The 13,884-nt window shown below is 42.0% G+C and overlaps 1 protein-coding gene across 3 annotated transcripts; it reads right to left on the bottom strand.

The window, feature by feature from the left end:
• Positions 1-912: 912 nt before the first annotated feature.
• LOC116868761 (cystatin-13-like) lies at positions 913-12,744 on the bottom strand. Of its 3 annotated transcripts, none has more exons than XM_032859407.1 (4): positions 12,728-12,744; positions 10,101-10,442; positions 6,272-6,385; positions 913-1,112 (listed from the first exon to the last, which is right to left on the bottom strand). In XM_032859407.1, the coding sequence occupies exons 2-4, from the start codon at positions 10,326-10,328 to the stop codon at positions 1,029-1,031; spliced, it is 426 nt and encodes a 141-aa protein (XP_032715298.1). In that variant the 5' UTR covers positions 10,329-10,442; positions 12,728-12,744; the 3' UTR covers positions 913-1,028. The 3 variants fall into 3 exon arrangements, with proteins under 3 accessions (XP_032715298.1, XP_032715297.1, XP_032715296.1); XM_032859406.1 differs by lacking the exon at positions 12,728-12,744 and adding an exon at positions 12,668-12,721 and having other exon boundaries at positions 10,101-10,439; XM_032859405.1 differs by lacking the exon at positions 12,728-12,744 and adding an exon at positions 12,668-12,720.
• Between the last annotated feature and the right edge of the window lie 1,140 nt (positions 12,745-13,884).

The following is a 13,884-nucleotide window of genomic DNA, read 5'->3' as shown; positions in this document are numbered from 1 at the left end:
ATAACACAAGGAAGAGGTGATGGTGTGTGACATCTGAAGGCAGGTCACAAAGGGCAGTATGGCTTCCATCTTAGTCTCTCAGAACATTCTATCTGGAGGAAGACATACCAAGCGCACAGTGGCTCTGTGGAGAGGCACACATGGAGAACAGAGATCTCCTGTCAATGGCCAACACCAACTTGCAGTCTTTAGTGTGAGCCACCTGGGAAGTGGATTCTCCAGAGCCAAACTATCCCTCTGATGAAGACAGTGCAGTCAATGTCTGAGTATAACCTCAAGGGACAATGACATCTGGAACCACCCCACCAAGACTCCTTCAGATCCCTGACCCACAGACACCATGGGAGATATAAATTGTTTAAGCCATTAAGGGCAGAAGGATTAGTTATGCAGTATTAGATAACTAATGCATCCCACTGTGCACACACGCACACACATTCATGCACAAAGCAGCCCACTATCCATGAGCCATCAATCACCCTTGCATTTTTTCTGCTTCACTTCAAAACCAAAAGTGCACTCCAGATCCACACATGACCCAACTATCTTCCATTTGGACCAGCTGTCTAAAATTGTTTCTAAGCCAATGGGCTGTGTCTCCCAGGCAGGGAGATTTTGGTGGAAATCCAGGTAAGGAACACTCTCAAGGGAGCTAGACCCTCAGAATCTTGCCAACACAACTCAACAGCTCAAAACAGTGGAGGACTGGGTCCTCCAGTTAGTTCTCTAGAACAGCTGCCAGTGAAAAGTAATTTGTGCTTAGAGTTCAATGAGATATGGAAACAGGTTTACACTCTCTTCCATCTACTTGTAGCAGATTGTCCTGCTAGTAAATGAATGGGTCAACTAGAAGAGGCTGACAACACAGTAAAAAGGCATCATGTTCTCAGTATCAGCCCCTGAAGTGCATACAAAAAAGCACAAAGGCAACAAAAGTGAAGTCAGTGGGTCAGCTTATTTAAATGTTTTGCAAGAGTAATTGCTTCTTTAAAATGGAAGTGAAAGCAGTGGAATATGCTAGAAGGTAATTAGACCTCTTCACATTGTTTCTTCAGCGTAGTGAATTCAAATTTCCAAGGTTTTGTTGCAACAATAAAGGTGCAAAGAAACATCTAAAAGAGATGAAAAAGAATAATCAGTTTGTAAGAAAGAAAAATGAAAAACAAACAGAAGTTTCTATTTCTAGGTGCCAGGATTTGGCTTCAGGGTGGCTAAAGGCAGCCTGAGCCAGCCATGCCCCTGCAGTTCCTGGAGCCCTTAGACCTGAGCCCGGATGGCAGAGAAGCCAGTCTCACTCACCAGGATGGACCCCTGCCAATTCACCTGTGATCTGAAGTCATTGTGGATGGTAGGAGCCCAGAAACTGGTTATTCTCAGAAATGCTCATCTCCAGCTCTGGCCCCCATCCAGCCACTGACTCCCCTGCAAGGCCTACTGAGACTGCATTCTGCCTATAGGGCCAAGGGAGTCCTTCCCAGAAGAGGCAAGAATAGTACAGGTTCCTGAATGTCTTGGTGGGGCAGGGCAATCTCTGGCCAGAGACCAGAAGCAAAACTTGCAACCAGGGAACTGAGGGAACATATAGAGCTCTTTCGCAGGGCCTGAAGACGAGCATGGTTTCAGGCTCCTGGTATGGGATGAGTTCACTTATATCCCTATTCTCACTCCTAAAGATTTTTTTCAGTTAGAATAAAAATGTAAATGAGGAATACCTCCACTACATCAATAGAAGCATGAATGGAAACATCAAACGGAATTGAAGTTGTGTAAGATACAAATACGGAGGGATCAGCCTGAGGAAGAAAATAAGACCAAGCTACCAGCAATCCAGACAGGTCACTGGAGAACTAAGGCCAGTCCAGAGATTCATTCTGGCTAGAGGGGTGTCTGGGAAAGGTTCAGGTGTTTCTTGGCAATAGTAGGAAGGGAAGGGAGTGGGCTTATCAGAGGGTAGACTAATTGCTTAACTTCTGGATCAGCCAAAGTAGACAGGAAACAATCAGGAAACAGAGGAATTGAAAACCCAATTATCAGGATCAATCCTGGAGGACATGTGAACAATGTATATTAAAAATCTTTAAGAAGTGAAAAAATATTGAGTGATTCAACTTCCAGGAACTTTGCCTACAAGGAAACAATAATCACACAAATAGAAACAAAGAACAATATTTATTAAAGCACTGCTCATAATAACTAAAAGTTAGGAAAACTTAACCAATTCTCAGGGATGGACTGAAGTTAAATGTGGAATACAATTAAATGAAATCATAGTTTCACTATATAGTGCTCTCACATAATTTTGCAGTTGAGAAATCCTTAAAATTTATTATTAAGTGAAAATCTAGGTTATGCAACAGTATAGAGTATGATTTCAACAACACAAATACACAAATATAAAATATAGAAAAGTTAGTATAAATAACAATGTATTGACAGTGGTAAACTTTACATAATGGTATTTATAGTTGATTTTAAGTGACTTAATACTTTTGGAAGTTCCAAATTTTCTATATGAGATGAATCTAATAACTATTTAAAATAATATCAAGTTTTAAACTTGGATTCCAAGGAGCTCAAATGTTTGCCTTTTCTTCCTTCCTAAATCCAAATAAATAACTAAAGAAATCATATGGGGGTGAAATCTATAGGAGATCTGAAATGTGAGACAGAAAGGATTCTCCTCTTGATAAGAAGTGGATGTAATCAAGGTGACAAAGTCTACTGAATGCCAGATGCTCTATGTAGAAGATGAGAGCATTAGAGAAAACTAAGAGAGAGAATTACCTCCAAACCCCACAAAACTTGAAGTCATCCTCAACTCTTCTCCACTTACTCTCCACGGCCAATCCATCAGCAAATTCCAACCAAGCCTTTCACAAATATCCGGAAATGAGTACCTCCACCATCCTAACCAACATCATCTCTCACTTGTGGTATTCCATTAGACTCCTGATAGCCTCCTATTGATCTTGTTGCCTCCACCCTTGCCCCCATGCTGGCTTCTTTCCACGTGTCTCTCCATGTCAGCATTCCTTCTATTACTACCTGGTGTGTCTTGAAAGACCAATGACTTCAATGGGCTGGACCAATGGGAACCCTTACCCTATAGCCTCTACAGTCTGTTTCAATGGGCTCTCTGTCCTCTTACTTCTATAGATCACATCCATAGGCACCCTATGGCTTCCAGTTGAGTTTGGCCAAGGGGAGATAGAGGCAGGAAGTAGGAAGCATGAGATGTTGAGGTCAGGGGGTTCCAGTGGCTTGGCTGTGGCTCCTCAAAGGAGCCCTCTGGTTGGTTGCTCCAGGAAAAAAAAAAAAAAAAAAGCAAGGCATAGAGATGAAAACCTGGATGCTGGATGATTACTAGGAATATTAAAGTATTTCAACCTCATTAGAAATCAGAGATCAACCAAGTGAAATGGTGGGAAGATCAGCTTTCACATATATCGAAATGAAAATATTTAAGATTCAACCCCAAGTGCTGAGGGAAAATGAACAACCATATACACCACTGAAGGAAGGTGTGCTGGTTCAACCACTTCGGAGAGTAAAACTGAGGTTACAAGTCATGTGTGGTGGCCCCACCAGTGCTGAAGCTGCACAAGTGGCTGAATGGTGGTTCCACTCCCTGGGGTGCCCCAAGGAGAGCCCCAAACCTGCTCGGTCAGCATGCATCCTGTCACTGCTGCATTATGGTTAAAGTTAATTTTTAAGATGACCACAAGTAGATAGATGGTCAAAAACGATGCAATACAGTCATATAAGAGCTTAATATGCAGTAACAAAACCAATTTAGCTGATTTATATACACATTAAGTGACCCAAGAAACCATTTGGCACAAATAATAACAGATTGTACCAACATAATAAATCTCAAAACCTGTTGTTGAGTGGAAAAGAAAATAAGAGAAAGTTCTAAAATTTCTGTACATTTTAAAAAACACACAAAACTCTGCATACATGGATTAATTTTTTTAATTTTTTTAGTTTTTAATTAATTTTTTAATTTTTTTTACTTCTCAACAACTTGAGTGTTTATCTTAGAAAGGAGGGGATGGAATGCATATTTATTATTTTACTGGTTGAAATAAACATTTTAAATTAATGTAATAAAAATCACAACTTATAAAATCAAGCACATGGGTATTTGATATAACATTCTTAGTATCTACTAGAATTTTTTAAATGTTACTTAATTGAAAACTAGTTCTAGTAACTTAAAATAATAGCTTACTCTCTAGATGTAGCCATCCTTTTGCATTTGGTGCTCTGCTGTGGAGCCTACTATCCATTAGAATATGAAGATGCATTTTATTTGCACATGTCTGGGAAATTTTAAGAAATCATTAATCTGCCATTATTTTTGCTTAGCCATGTGTCATGCCAGCTTTAGGCATATACCAAATAGGTGAAGAAAATACAAAAGACAGAGACACTTGTGTATGTACCTTCAACCATGAAAAAGAAAAACTGGAAGTAACTTCTATGAAAAGATCGCCAAGGCAAATCTGTCCAGCAAAATCCAGTTCAGCTTGCAGATCAGTGAGAAATAATGAACAGGTGTTGCTTTAAGCCACCAAGTGTCTATGTGCATGTGTGTGTGTTGGCAGAGGAGAGAGATATCAGCAAAAACTTATAGAAACAGTGTGCTATGTCTAGAACCTGGCTGTCCCTGGTCCTGAATATGATCAGAATATGGTTTAAGATAAACCCTCAACTCTATGGTCAACTAATCTTTGACAAATCAGGAAAAAATATCCAATGGAAAAGAGACAGTCCCTTCAATAAGTGGTGCTGAGGAAATTGGGCAGCTGTATAGAGAAAAATGAAACTGGACCATTTTACACCATACACAAAGATAAACTCAAAATAGATGAAAGACTTCAATGTGAGGCAGGAATCCATCAAAATCCTAGAGAAGAACATGGGAAGTTACCTTTTTGACATCAGCCACAGTAACTTCTTTCAAGACCCATCTCCAAAGGCAAAGGAAACAAAAGCAAAAATGAACTTTTGGGACTTCATCAAGATAAAAACCTTCTGCACAGCAGAGGAAACAGTCAACAAAACTAAGAGGCAGCCCATGGGATGGGAGAAGATATTTGCAAATGACATTAGAAGTAAAGGGTCGATATTCAAGATCTATAAAGAACCCCTCAAACTCAACACTCAAAAAACTAATAACCCAGTCAAGAAGTGGGCAGAAGACATGAACAGACACTTCTCCAAAGAAGACATACAAATGGCTATCAGACACATGAAAAAATGTTCATCATCACTAGCCATCAGGGAGATTCAAATCAAAACCACAATTTAATACCACCTTACACCAGTTACAATGGCAAAAATTAACAAGACAGGAAACAACAAATGTTGAAAGGAATGTGGAGAAAAGGGAACCCTGTTGCACTGTTGGTGGGAATGCAAGCTGATACAGCCACCCTGGAAAACAGTATGGAGGTTCCTCAAGATGTTAAGAATAGAGCCACCCTATGACCCAGCAATTGCACTACTGGATATTTACCCCAAAGATACAGATGTAGTGGAAATAAGGGGCACATGCACCCCAATGTTCATAGCAGCAATGTCCAAAATAGCCAAACTGTGGAAGGAGCCAAGATGCTCTTCAACAGATGAATGGATAAAGAAGATGTGATCCACATACACAATGGAATATTATTCAGCCATCAGAAAAGATGAATACCCACCATTTGCATCGACATGGGTGGAACTGGTGGGGATTATGTTAAGTGAAGTAGGTCAAACAGAGAAAGAAAATTATCATATGGTTTTACTCATATGTGAAATGTAAGCAATAGCACAGAGGACCATAAGGGAAGGGGATGGAAATCCAAAGGGGGAGAAATCAGAGAGGGAGATGAACCATGAGAAATTACAGACCCTGAGAAACAATCTGGGGGTTTCAGAGGGGAGGAGGGTGGGGGAGGGGGGAATAGAATGATGGTATTGAGGAAGACACCTGCTTTGATTAGCACTAGGTGTTACACTTAACTAATGAATCACTGAACACTGCATCAAAGATTAATTATATACTATACAGTGGCTAACTGAACATAATAATTTTAAAAAGCTAAGTTTTCTTTACAACGCATCAGTGCTATGGAATTTATAATAATAAAACTGTCTTTCCACAAAGAAGAAGAAGGAGGAGGAGGAGGAGAAGGAGAGGAAGAAGAAAATTAGAAAATCAAAGCAGAATTGGTCCTATCGGTTTTCTCTGTCTGGTACACAGACCTGACCAAGCCCATACCTTTTTCATTTGGGGATCCTGTTGTAACAAGCAGTTTTCATTTTCTCCTGAAATTTTCTTGCACATTGTTCGGGCAATTTTGACTTCAAGAAAGTAGTCCAAACTGTCTGTGACCTGTCAAAGAGTAATTTAAAAATTACATATCATAGGGGCACCTGGGTAGCTCAGTCAGTGAAGTATCTCCCTTTGTCTCAGGTCATGATCCTTGGGTCCCGGGATCAAGCCCCATGTTGGGCTCCCTGCTCAGCTGGGAGTTTGCTTCTCCCTCTCCCTTTGCCCCTCTCCCTCTCTTGTGCCTTCAGGAAATAACAAGTCAGATTGGAAATGCAAGAAATTGGGTCTTCGCTTCCATCTTTCAACTCAGTAACTTTCAGACGTACTCCTAGAACATTTTTAATGACTGGATAACAAGTTTCTCAACCTCAGCACTATTGACATGTCAGTCTTTGTGGTAGGGGCTGCCCTGAGCACTGCAGGGTGCTTAGCAGCGTCCCTGGTCTCTGCACACTAAGTGTCAGCAGCGACCTGCTTCAGTTGTGATAAGCAAAAAGCCCTCCAGGTATTGCCCCAAATCCCCTGCCTAGAAAAATCTATGCCCACTTGAGAGCCTCTGCTTTATGTTTGACTAATATTTCCAAGTTAAAATTACCATAAAACCAAACTGCTCTGAATCATCCTCAACAACCCACCAACTGACCACCAGCCCTAGCTTGACCCCCGATTTCCCAGAAAAGGAAGAGGATAGGGGTCCTGGCTGCTGAGGCAGCCCTTAACTGCCTTCACAGACAGGGCTCTGACTCTCCTGACCTTCCATGACCCCTTTCATCTGGCTGCAATATCCTACCACTTGCACTCCATCCATATCACTCAGGCAGTAACATGTGCTCATTCACAACAGGCAGCCTGGGTTTAAATCTTGGCTCTTCTACGTACTAGCTGTGTGTCCCTGGACAAAATACTAAATGTGTCTGTGCCTATTTCCTCTTTAAAGTGGAAGAAAGTAGTTCCTGTGTAATGAGTTGCAAGATCTGAATGAGCATATGAAAAGCAACCAGGTCTGGCACAAAGTACACTGTATATACAGTTGACCCTTGAACAATGTGGGACTTATAGGCACAATCAAAAATCCAAGTGGAACTTTGGACTCCTCAAAAACTTAACTACTAATAGCCTACCATTGACCAGAAGGCTCACCAATAACATAAACAGTCAACTAACACATATTTTGTGTATCATATATATTATATACTGCATTCTTGAACTAAATTAAGCTAGAGAAAAGAAAAAATTATTAAGAAAATTATAAGGAAGAGAAAATACATTTATAGCACTGCATTGTATTTCTTGAAAGAAATCAGCATATAATCAGACCCACAGTGCTTTTCTTTACCATCATTCCCCTTGCACAGAATCTGCAACAGAGCCTTAGTCAACTACAAAAAAGAACAGGTAGCTGCAAACTTTTTCTTTAAGGACTGGAGAATAAATACTTTAGGCTCAGAACACACAACAATGTCAGTGCTGCAGAAAAGTAGTCCTAGACTGCACTCAAACAATGCAAGTGGCAATGTTCTAATAAAACTTTATTTATAGACATGGAAATTTAAATTTTATGTAATTTTCATGTCACAAAATATTCCTTTTTTGTTTCTTATAACTATTCTTATAACTAGTTCATGGGGCATATGAAATTAGCAGCAAGCCAGACTTGGCTGCAGGCTATAATTGTCCAACTCCTGATATAGATCTTTGTACTTTAAAGTTAAATCAACCAATAAGATATAGCTGTTCTCTTTATATAGAGCCTGTGTTTAAGTTTAATCTGAATTATAACCAAGAATTTTTCTTTTTGCTTTTGTTTTGTTTTGAGTTAATTTTGTTTGCAGGGGATGTTTCATTCTTCCTTACCTTTTTCTTCAGTGTGTTTTCCTCTGGTATGTAGATGGAAGGTCAAGGAATTTTAAATACCTCTGTTCTAGACTCTTTTTCAACCTGTTTCTACCTGATTCTTTTGAATTTTTACCTGCATTCAAGTGTTTACAGTGAGCTGAGAAATAAAATGTACATTCACAAAAAAACTAGCACACAGTACAAAATGACGTATAATTTTTGAGACATGAGAATTCAGTGTACTTTTGATTAAGTAAAGCAGAACCATCTATTTGTGGAACTGAAAAAGCGTTGATAAAGAGAAGTCCATGAAAGTGGAATAGTTCACTATCAATTAGTTCACTACATATAAATGAGCCCCCAAAGTGTTGATATTTACTTTATTTTAAACTTAACTACCTTCTAGTTTAAACTAATTTAATTTATCTAATATTTAACTTTAATTCGGCTACCCAGTGGTGACACACATCCTGGCCCCAGGTGTCCACTACTCAAGAAACACAAAAAACATAGCCAGGACCACACACACAAAAAGGAGGGAGCCAAGGCCCATTGAGTGTGGAGGATGGTCAAGGGGCCAAATGTCCCAGCCTCACAGGGACATGAAGCTGCCAAATGAATCTTCTCTCCTGACCCCATTAAGAAAACAGGAACCTGAGCAGGTTCCTGATGACCTTCAGGGATGGACAGCAAAGGTTAGAGGGCAGAGGATGGAGAGGAGACAGGGCTAGTGAAGGAGGAAGAGGAGCACAAAGACTGTCCCTGTACTGCATGTCACTCCATTACAGAGTAACCCCCATTCCCCATGAGCCCCTCCCTTTTCATCTTCTTAAACTCCATCCAAACAGACTGGTTGAACTCCCGTTCCTTTTGTGCACCTACTGATTCCTCTCTGGGTTACCCCCCAAACCACATCTTTCTTGGGATACAACATTGGAACAATGCTCTCTTCTATGTTATAGTCCATATTCCAGTTCCCCCAACCACATCGTTTATTGTTTTTTTTTAAATTTTTTTAATCCCAGAGATAATACAAGACCACATATTGCATTTAGTTGTCATGTTTCTTATATCTCCTTTAATCTAGAAGTTTCCCTGCTTTTTTCCCTGTCTTTCATGACACTATTTTTAAGAGGTATTACAGAATGCCCCATAATATGGATTTGTCTCATTGTTCTTCATGATAACCTATGGAGGGTGGATTTTAGACAAGGGATACCATGCACAGATGATGCTGTGTCCTTTCTATGACCTCACATCAGGGGCACATGATGTCAGTCTGTCCCAGTGTTGGTGACAAGCATTTTGGTAAACATGCACTTGCCAAATTTCCTGATTGTTTTTACAATCTTTTCCCTGGTGTAATTAATTAATTAAAGAATCCCTGCACCAATTTGTCCCCCACCACTCTCCCACCCAGTGGTTTTAGGACTCATTGATGATGCTTGCCTGAAGTAGTTATCTCCATGATGATTTCCTACTTACACAGTTTTTTACATATACAAGTAGGTGTTTTTCTATAAACAAGAGCCTTCCTTTCCTTTTTTTTTTTTTAATAAAAGCTGGACTTGCACTTCCTTTGCTTTTTCACTGTGTTATAATCCATAACTATAATGACTCATTTTGATGATAACAGCCCAAATTGTCCCAGATTTGGCCCCTTCAACTGTTCTTCTTGGACTCTCACCTATGCTTTCCGATATGATTGTAATCAATTTTAAGTTATTTTAATGGCTACTTTATGTTTTGTCCCAGAATGATAAAGGATAAAGTGTAACTAACTTTCCTCCCAAAACCCCTAAAATAAAATTAATATATATTTGACTAAAGGTGTCTCTCAGCTGTTTTCCCCTCCCTGGGGTCTGTGCCCTCCATGGATAATGGGCCCCTCCATGACTGCATCTTGGAGAGAAAGAGCAAAGAAAACATGCTCACCAACCTGCTCCTGGGATTTCAAGACCTTCACCACCTTGAAGGTGTACTTGTCTTTGCTGGCCTTGTTATACTCTTTCATGGCATGCCACAGTGCCTGCCGCACATAGACGTAAGTTTCCGGGATATCTTGGAAATTCCTCACCACCTTCGATCTGCCCCAGGTGTGGACACCTCTGGACACAAAGGTCACAGTGGCCACCAGGAGCAGCAGGCTCAGGCAGAGTCTGACCATGGCACCTCAGCCAAGCGGGTATAAGCCTTGTTCCTTCTGTCCTTCCAGGACTGGGGCAGGACATGGGCTGGGCTGGCCCTGCTGCTTCTGCACCCCCCAGTCTTCCTGGCACTGCTAGAGGTAAAAAAGAGAGAACTTCTGTTAGCTTTGTGTCCTATGGTCTTCTCTCTCTCTCCTTCCCCAAAGAGAAGTGGAGTGAGATATCGGCAGTCACAGTTCAGCACATGTTCCCATCTTGGCTGTTTCCTTCTGGAAGGAATGCACTCACATTCCTTTCCTTCCCCACCAAGTGACCCCTGCCTCCTTGCCTGTGAGGCCCCCACACATCCAGTGCAGGTGCCTGTCTGTATCAGGTCTCAGTGCACAGAAAAGCACAAGGACAGAAGCACTGCCCCAGGGACAACATGGGCCTCAAAACTCATCTTGTCTCCTCTTCAAGAGCATGGATGAAAATCCTCAGGGGAGCCTTTGGCTTCAAAACTGCCCCCCTGCATCTCCCCCATTTCCAGTCAGGCAGTCACACTGCCATCTGTTTGTGGAGCATTATTGAGTCTTGCCAGGCCCTATAATAAGGATATCACATGTTTCTCTTCTTTAATAATCTCCCTTGGGGCCACATAATAAGTATCTCCTTTTACACAGGAGGGAAAATAGGTCTCACAAAGAGGTCAAGTAAATGCCTCAGGCTACCTGTCAGAATTTTACCTCATTGCCTGAAACACACCTTCAGACCTATCGCAGTATAACTGATGAGTATCTGTAGATCACAGCTTTAATGTACATTTGCTGTTGGGGAGATTCCATTCTCCATAGAAAGTGAATCAGAATGTAGTTCATGAGACAGAGGCACAACAGTAACTGTGTTAAGTACATATAATGCAAAAGCAAATAGCCTGAGAGATATAGGGGCCAAAGGCAGGCTACCTCAAGAGGAGCCGCTTTGCCATGAAGATTATTTTGGTTTAAAAAACAATCAAAACCCAGCACATTCAGGAAAAGTTCTTTAGCTTTTCTCCTCCTCCAGCCGCCTACAAAAAATTTAGGTAGAGGACCTGCTCCAGGAAAAGAACTATCATCACAGACAACTACATTACGCTATCAGTAAGGTATGGTAGGGAGGACCTACCTACAACAGCAAGCGCTGTTGGATCAAAGTCCTCTCTGTACCCCATTGTTTCCATGGGGCCAATAAGCATTTGTTTACCAAACATCAATTCTTTTTTTTTCCTAATATTTTATTTATTTATTTGACAGAGAGAGAGATCACAAGTAAGCTGAGAAGCAGGCAGAAAGAAAGGTAGAAGCAGGTCCCCTGCTGAGCAGAGAGCCAGATGCAGGACTGAATCCCAGGACCCTGAGACCATGACCCGAGCTGAAGGCAGAGATTTAACCCACTGAGTCACCCAGGCGCCCCACAAACATTAATTATTTTTCTTTCTTCTTGAGGTTTACATTCCTCCCCTTTGAAGTCCCAGACCCCATAGTCCTTTTCCTTAGTTCAGCCTGACATGTATACCTCAGTTTGCCTGACTATCTTTGGAATTTCCATGTTTGTGTGGATTCCCCATATGTATGAAATTAAATTTGATTTTCCTCCTGTTAATCTGTTGTGTATCAATTTGATTCTTAGTCTAGCTAGAAGGACCTTGAAGGGGGCACAAAATTTTTCCTCCCCCAAAGAGACATAGGTAGAATCGAAAAGTTGTGTTCATTGCAGACATGTGGTAAGTATAGCTTGTCTAAGTTGAATAAGGAATGTGACAGCAGAGCTGAGAGACACCTGATATCCATCAGATACTAACTACACATGAGATATCAGAGAACAGAATATTCATAAGGTCTTATGTTTGCCACCCAACAATAATGCCATCCTGGCCCCATGTGTCCTCACCCCAGGAACCACCAACCCAATCCTCAACATGTCCAGCTGTGCTAAGCAGACTTCCCTGTGTGTCTCCTCAGGGCCAGTACGTGTTTCTAATCTGCTGCACAGGCTTTGCTCAAACCCCCACTGTGGGCCCTGTAACCCCATCAGCATGGAGACAGAGGCAGCAGAGAGCATGACAAGCCCAGGGTCTGGGCAACATGTTCTTTTTGTCTCCCCAGCTTGCCTCCATACCTGAAGTATGTTAACTTGCTTCCTTTCCCTATCTAGCCTCTCACCTGATGGTTTGATGGTTTGCACCAATTTGATACACATAGGATTTAGTCAAGCAGCTAACTTTGGCCCGTGAGACTTTTTACTCCATGATGTCTCAATGTGTTGCCCAGGGCACACTTGGAGGCCACCCTGGCATTATAGTCCCTCCCCACCCAGTACAGCTACACCCCAAACGCACCTCAGAACCAAGCTCTTCACAACACTCCTGCTTGCTGAGACGTGGCCTGGCTGTCCTCACCCAAAGGAGATATCTTTTTCCTTCCTGAGGACTTGAGCTTTGACCAGCTCCACTCATGGACCACTCTCTGCCCAGCACGGTGAGTTCATATCCCTGCACCTGGTCAGGATGTTAGTCAGGCCTGAGTCAGGGGTGTTTCTGCCCTCTGGCTATACTCTCTGGCCAGGTGGTGACATCTGTGGCCCCTTTGTGAGGTAAGCCCGGGCTGGGCTGCTGATGCTGCTCAAGTGTGGGCACATCTGACAGGTCCCTCAGCTCTCAGAGCCCCACAGGCTCAGCAAGAGCAGCAGCTTCTGCCCCTAATGTGGAAATCTCATGTGTTTCACACCTCCTGGCTTTCTAAATTCCTGGGCTTAGGACTGAACCCCTAGGAAATGAAAGTACCTGGTTTCTGTCGGCATTCTGTTATGTGACTCTGTAGTCCTAGAAGCAGGATGAGGCACCAAACTGCCAGGCTCAGGGAATCTAGGACTGAAAAGCACTTGGGGAGGTGGGACCTATGGCTGGCAGGGATTGCCCACAGAAACACCAAGCAGAAGGCATCATTTGACAGTGGCAGTCCTGGCATAACATACCTCTGTGGGATAAAAGAATGAGTAGATCCCCACAGACCCACTAGCCATATGCCTCCCCATTGTTAATCTTGTCGCAGATAAATATTCACAATTCTGCCTCCCTCTGCCTGTGAGGGTTTCTTCTCTTGGTGGTGGTTCTCAGACCCCAAGCCAAGCTCCACTGAGGAGCAGGCTCCATCCCTCTCTACAGAGAAACTGGCTGTGACAGGGAGCTCCCAGGAACTCAGAAACCTGGGGATTAATACTTGTCTTTCCAGAGTAAATTATAGATCAACATAAAGAGGATCATCCCTGAGATCCATAAGGTAAAACTCCAAACAAGAAGACAAACTCTTGGGCCTGTGAAACCTGAGAGTTTCCTGGCTGAAGGTTCAGATGTTTGAGACAAAATTGTGTGCTCAGGCTGAGGAACACTTTCTAAACAGGTGTAAAACATAGACACCAAAATGGAAAAGAATAACTAATTTGGCCACACATTTTGTTGCACACACACATGTGCACATCCAGGCAAAGTCAAGAATTGAATGGAAACACAGAATAATTTATTTGGAAGATATTTGGTGTTTGGTAGAGAACTCAATT

This window comes from Lontra canadensis, unplaced genomic scaffold, assembly GCF_010015895.1.
Source record: "Lontra canadensis isolate GAN:19392208 unplaced genomic scaffold, GSC_riverotter_1.0 scaffold16, whole genome shotgun sequence".
NCBI classification, from domain to species: domain Eukaryota; kingdom Metazoa; phylum Chordata; class Mammalia; order Carnivora; family Mustelidae; genus Lontra; species Lontra canadensis.
Note: the sequence above shows the minus strand (reverse complement) of the source record. Positions and strands in the feature narration are given on the sequence as shown.

Excerpts from the sequence above, each read along its gene's own strand:
- LOC116868761 (XM_032859407.1), bottom strand. The coding sequence starts at position 10,328 with ATGGTCAGACTCTGCCTGAGCCTGCTGCTCCTGGTGGCCACTGTGACC. Across the intron at positions 6,386-10,100 it reads TCTTGAAATCCCAGGAGCAG|GTCACAGACAGTTTGGACTA; the intron begins GTTGGTGAGCAT and ends ACTCTTTGACAG. Across the intron at positions 1,113-6,271 it reads AGGATCCCCAAATGAAAAAG|ATGTTTCTTTGCACCTTTAT; the intron begins GTATGGGCTTGG and ends CATCTCTTTTAG.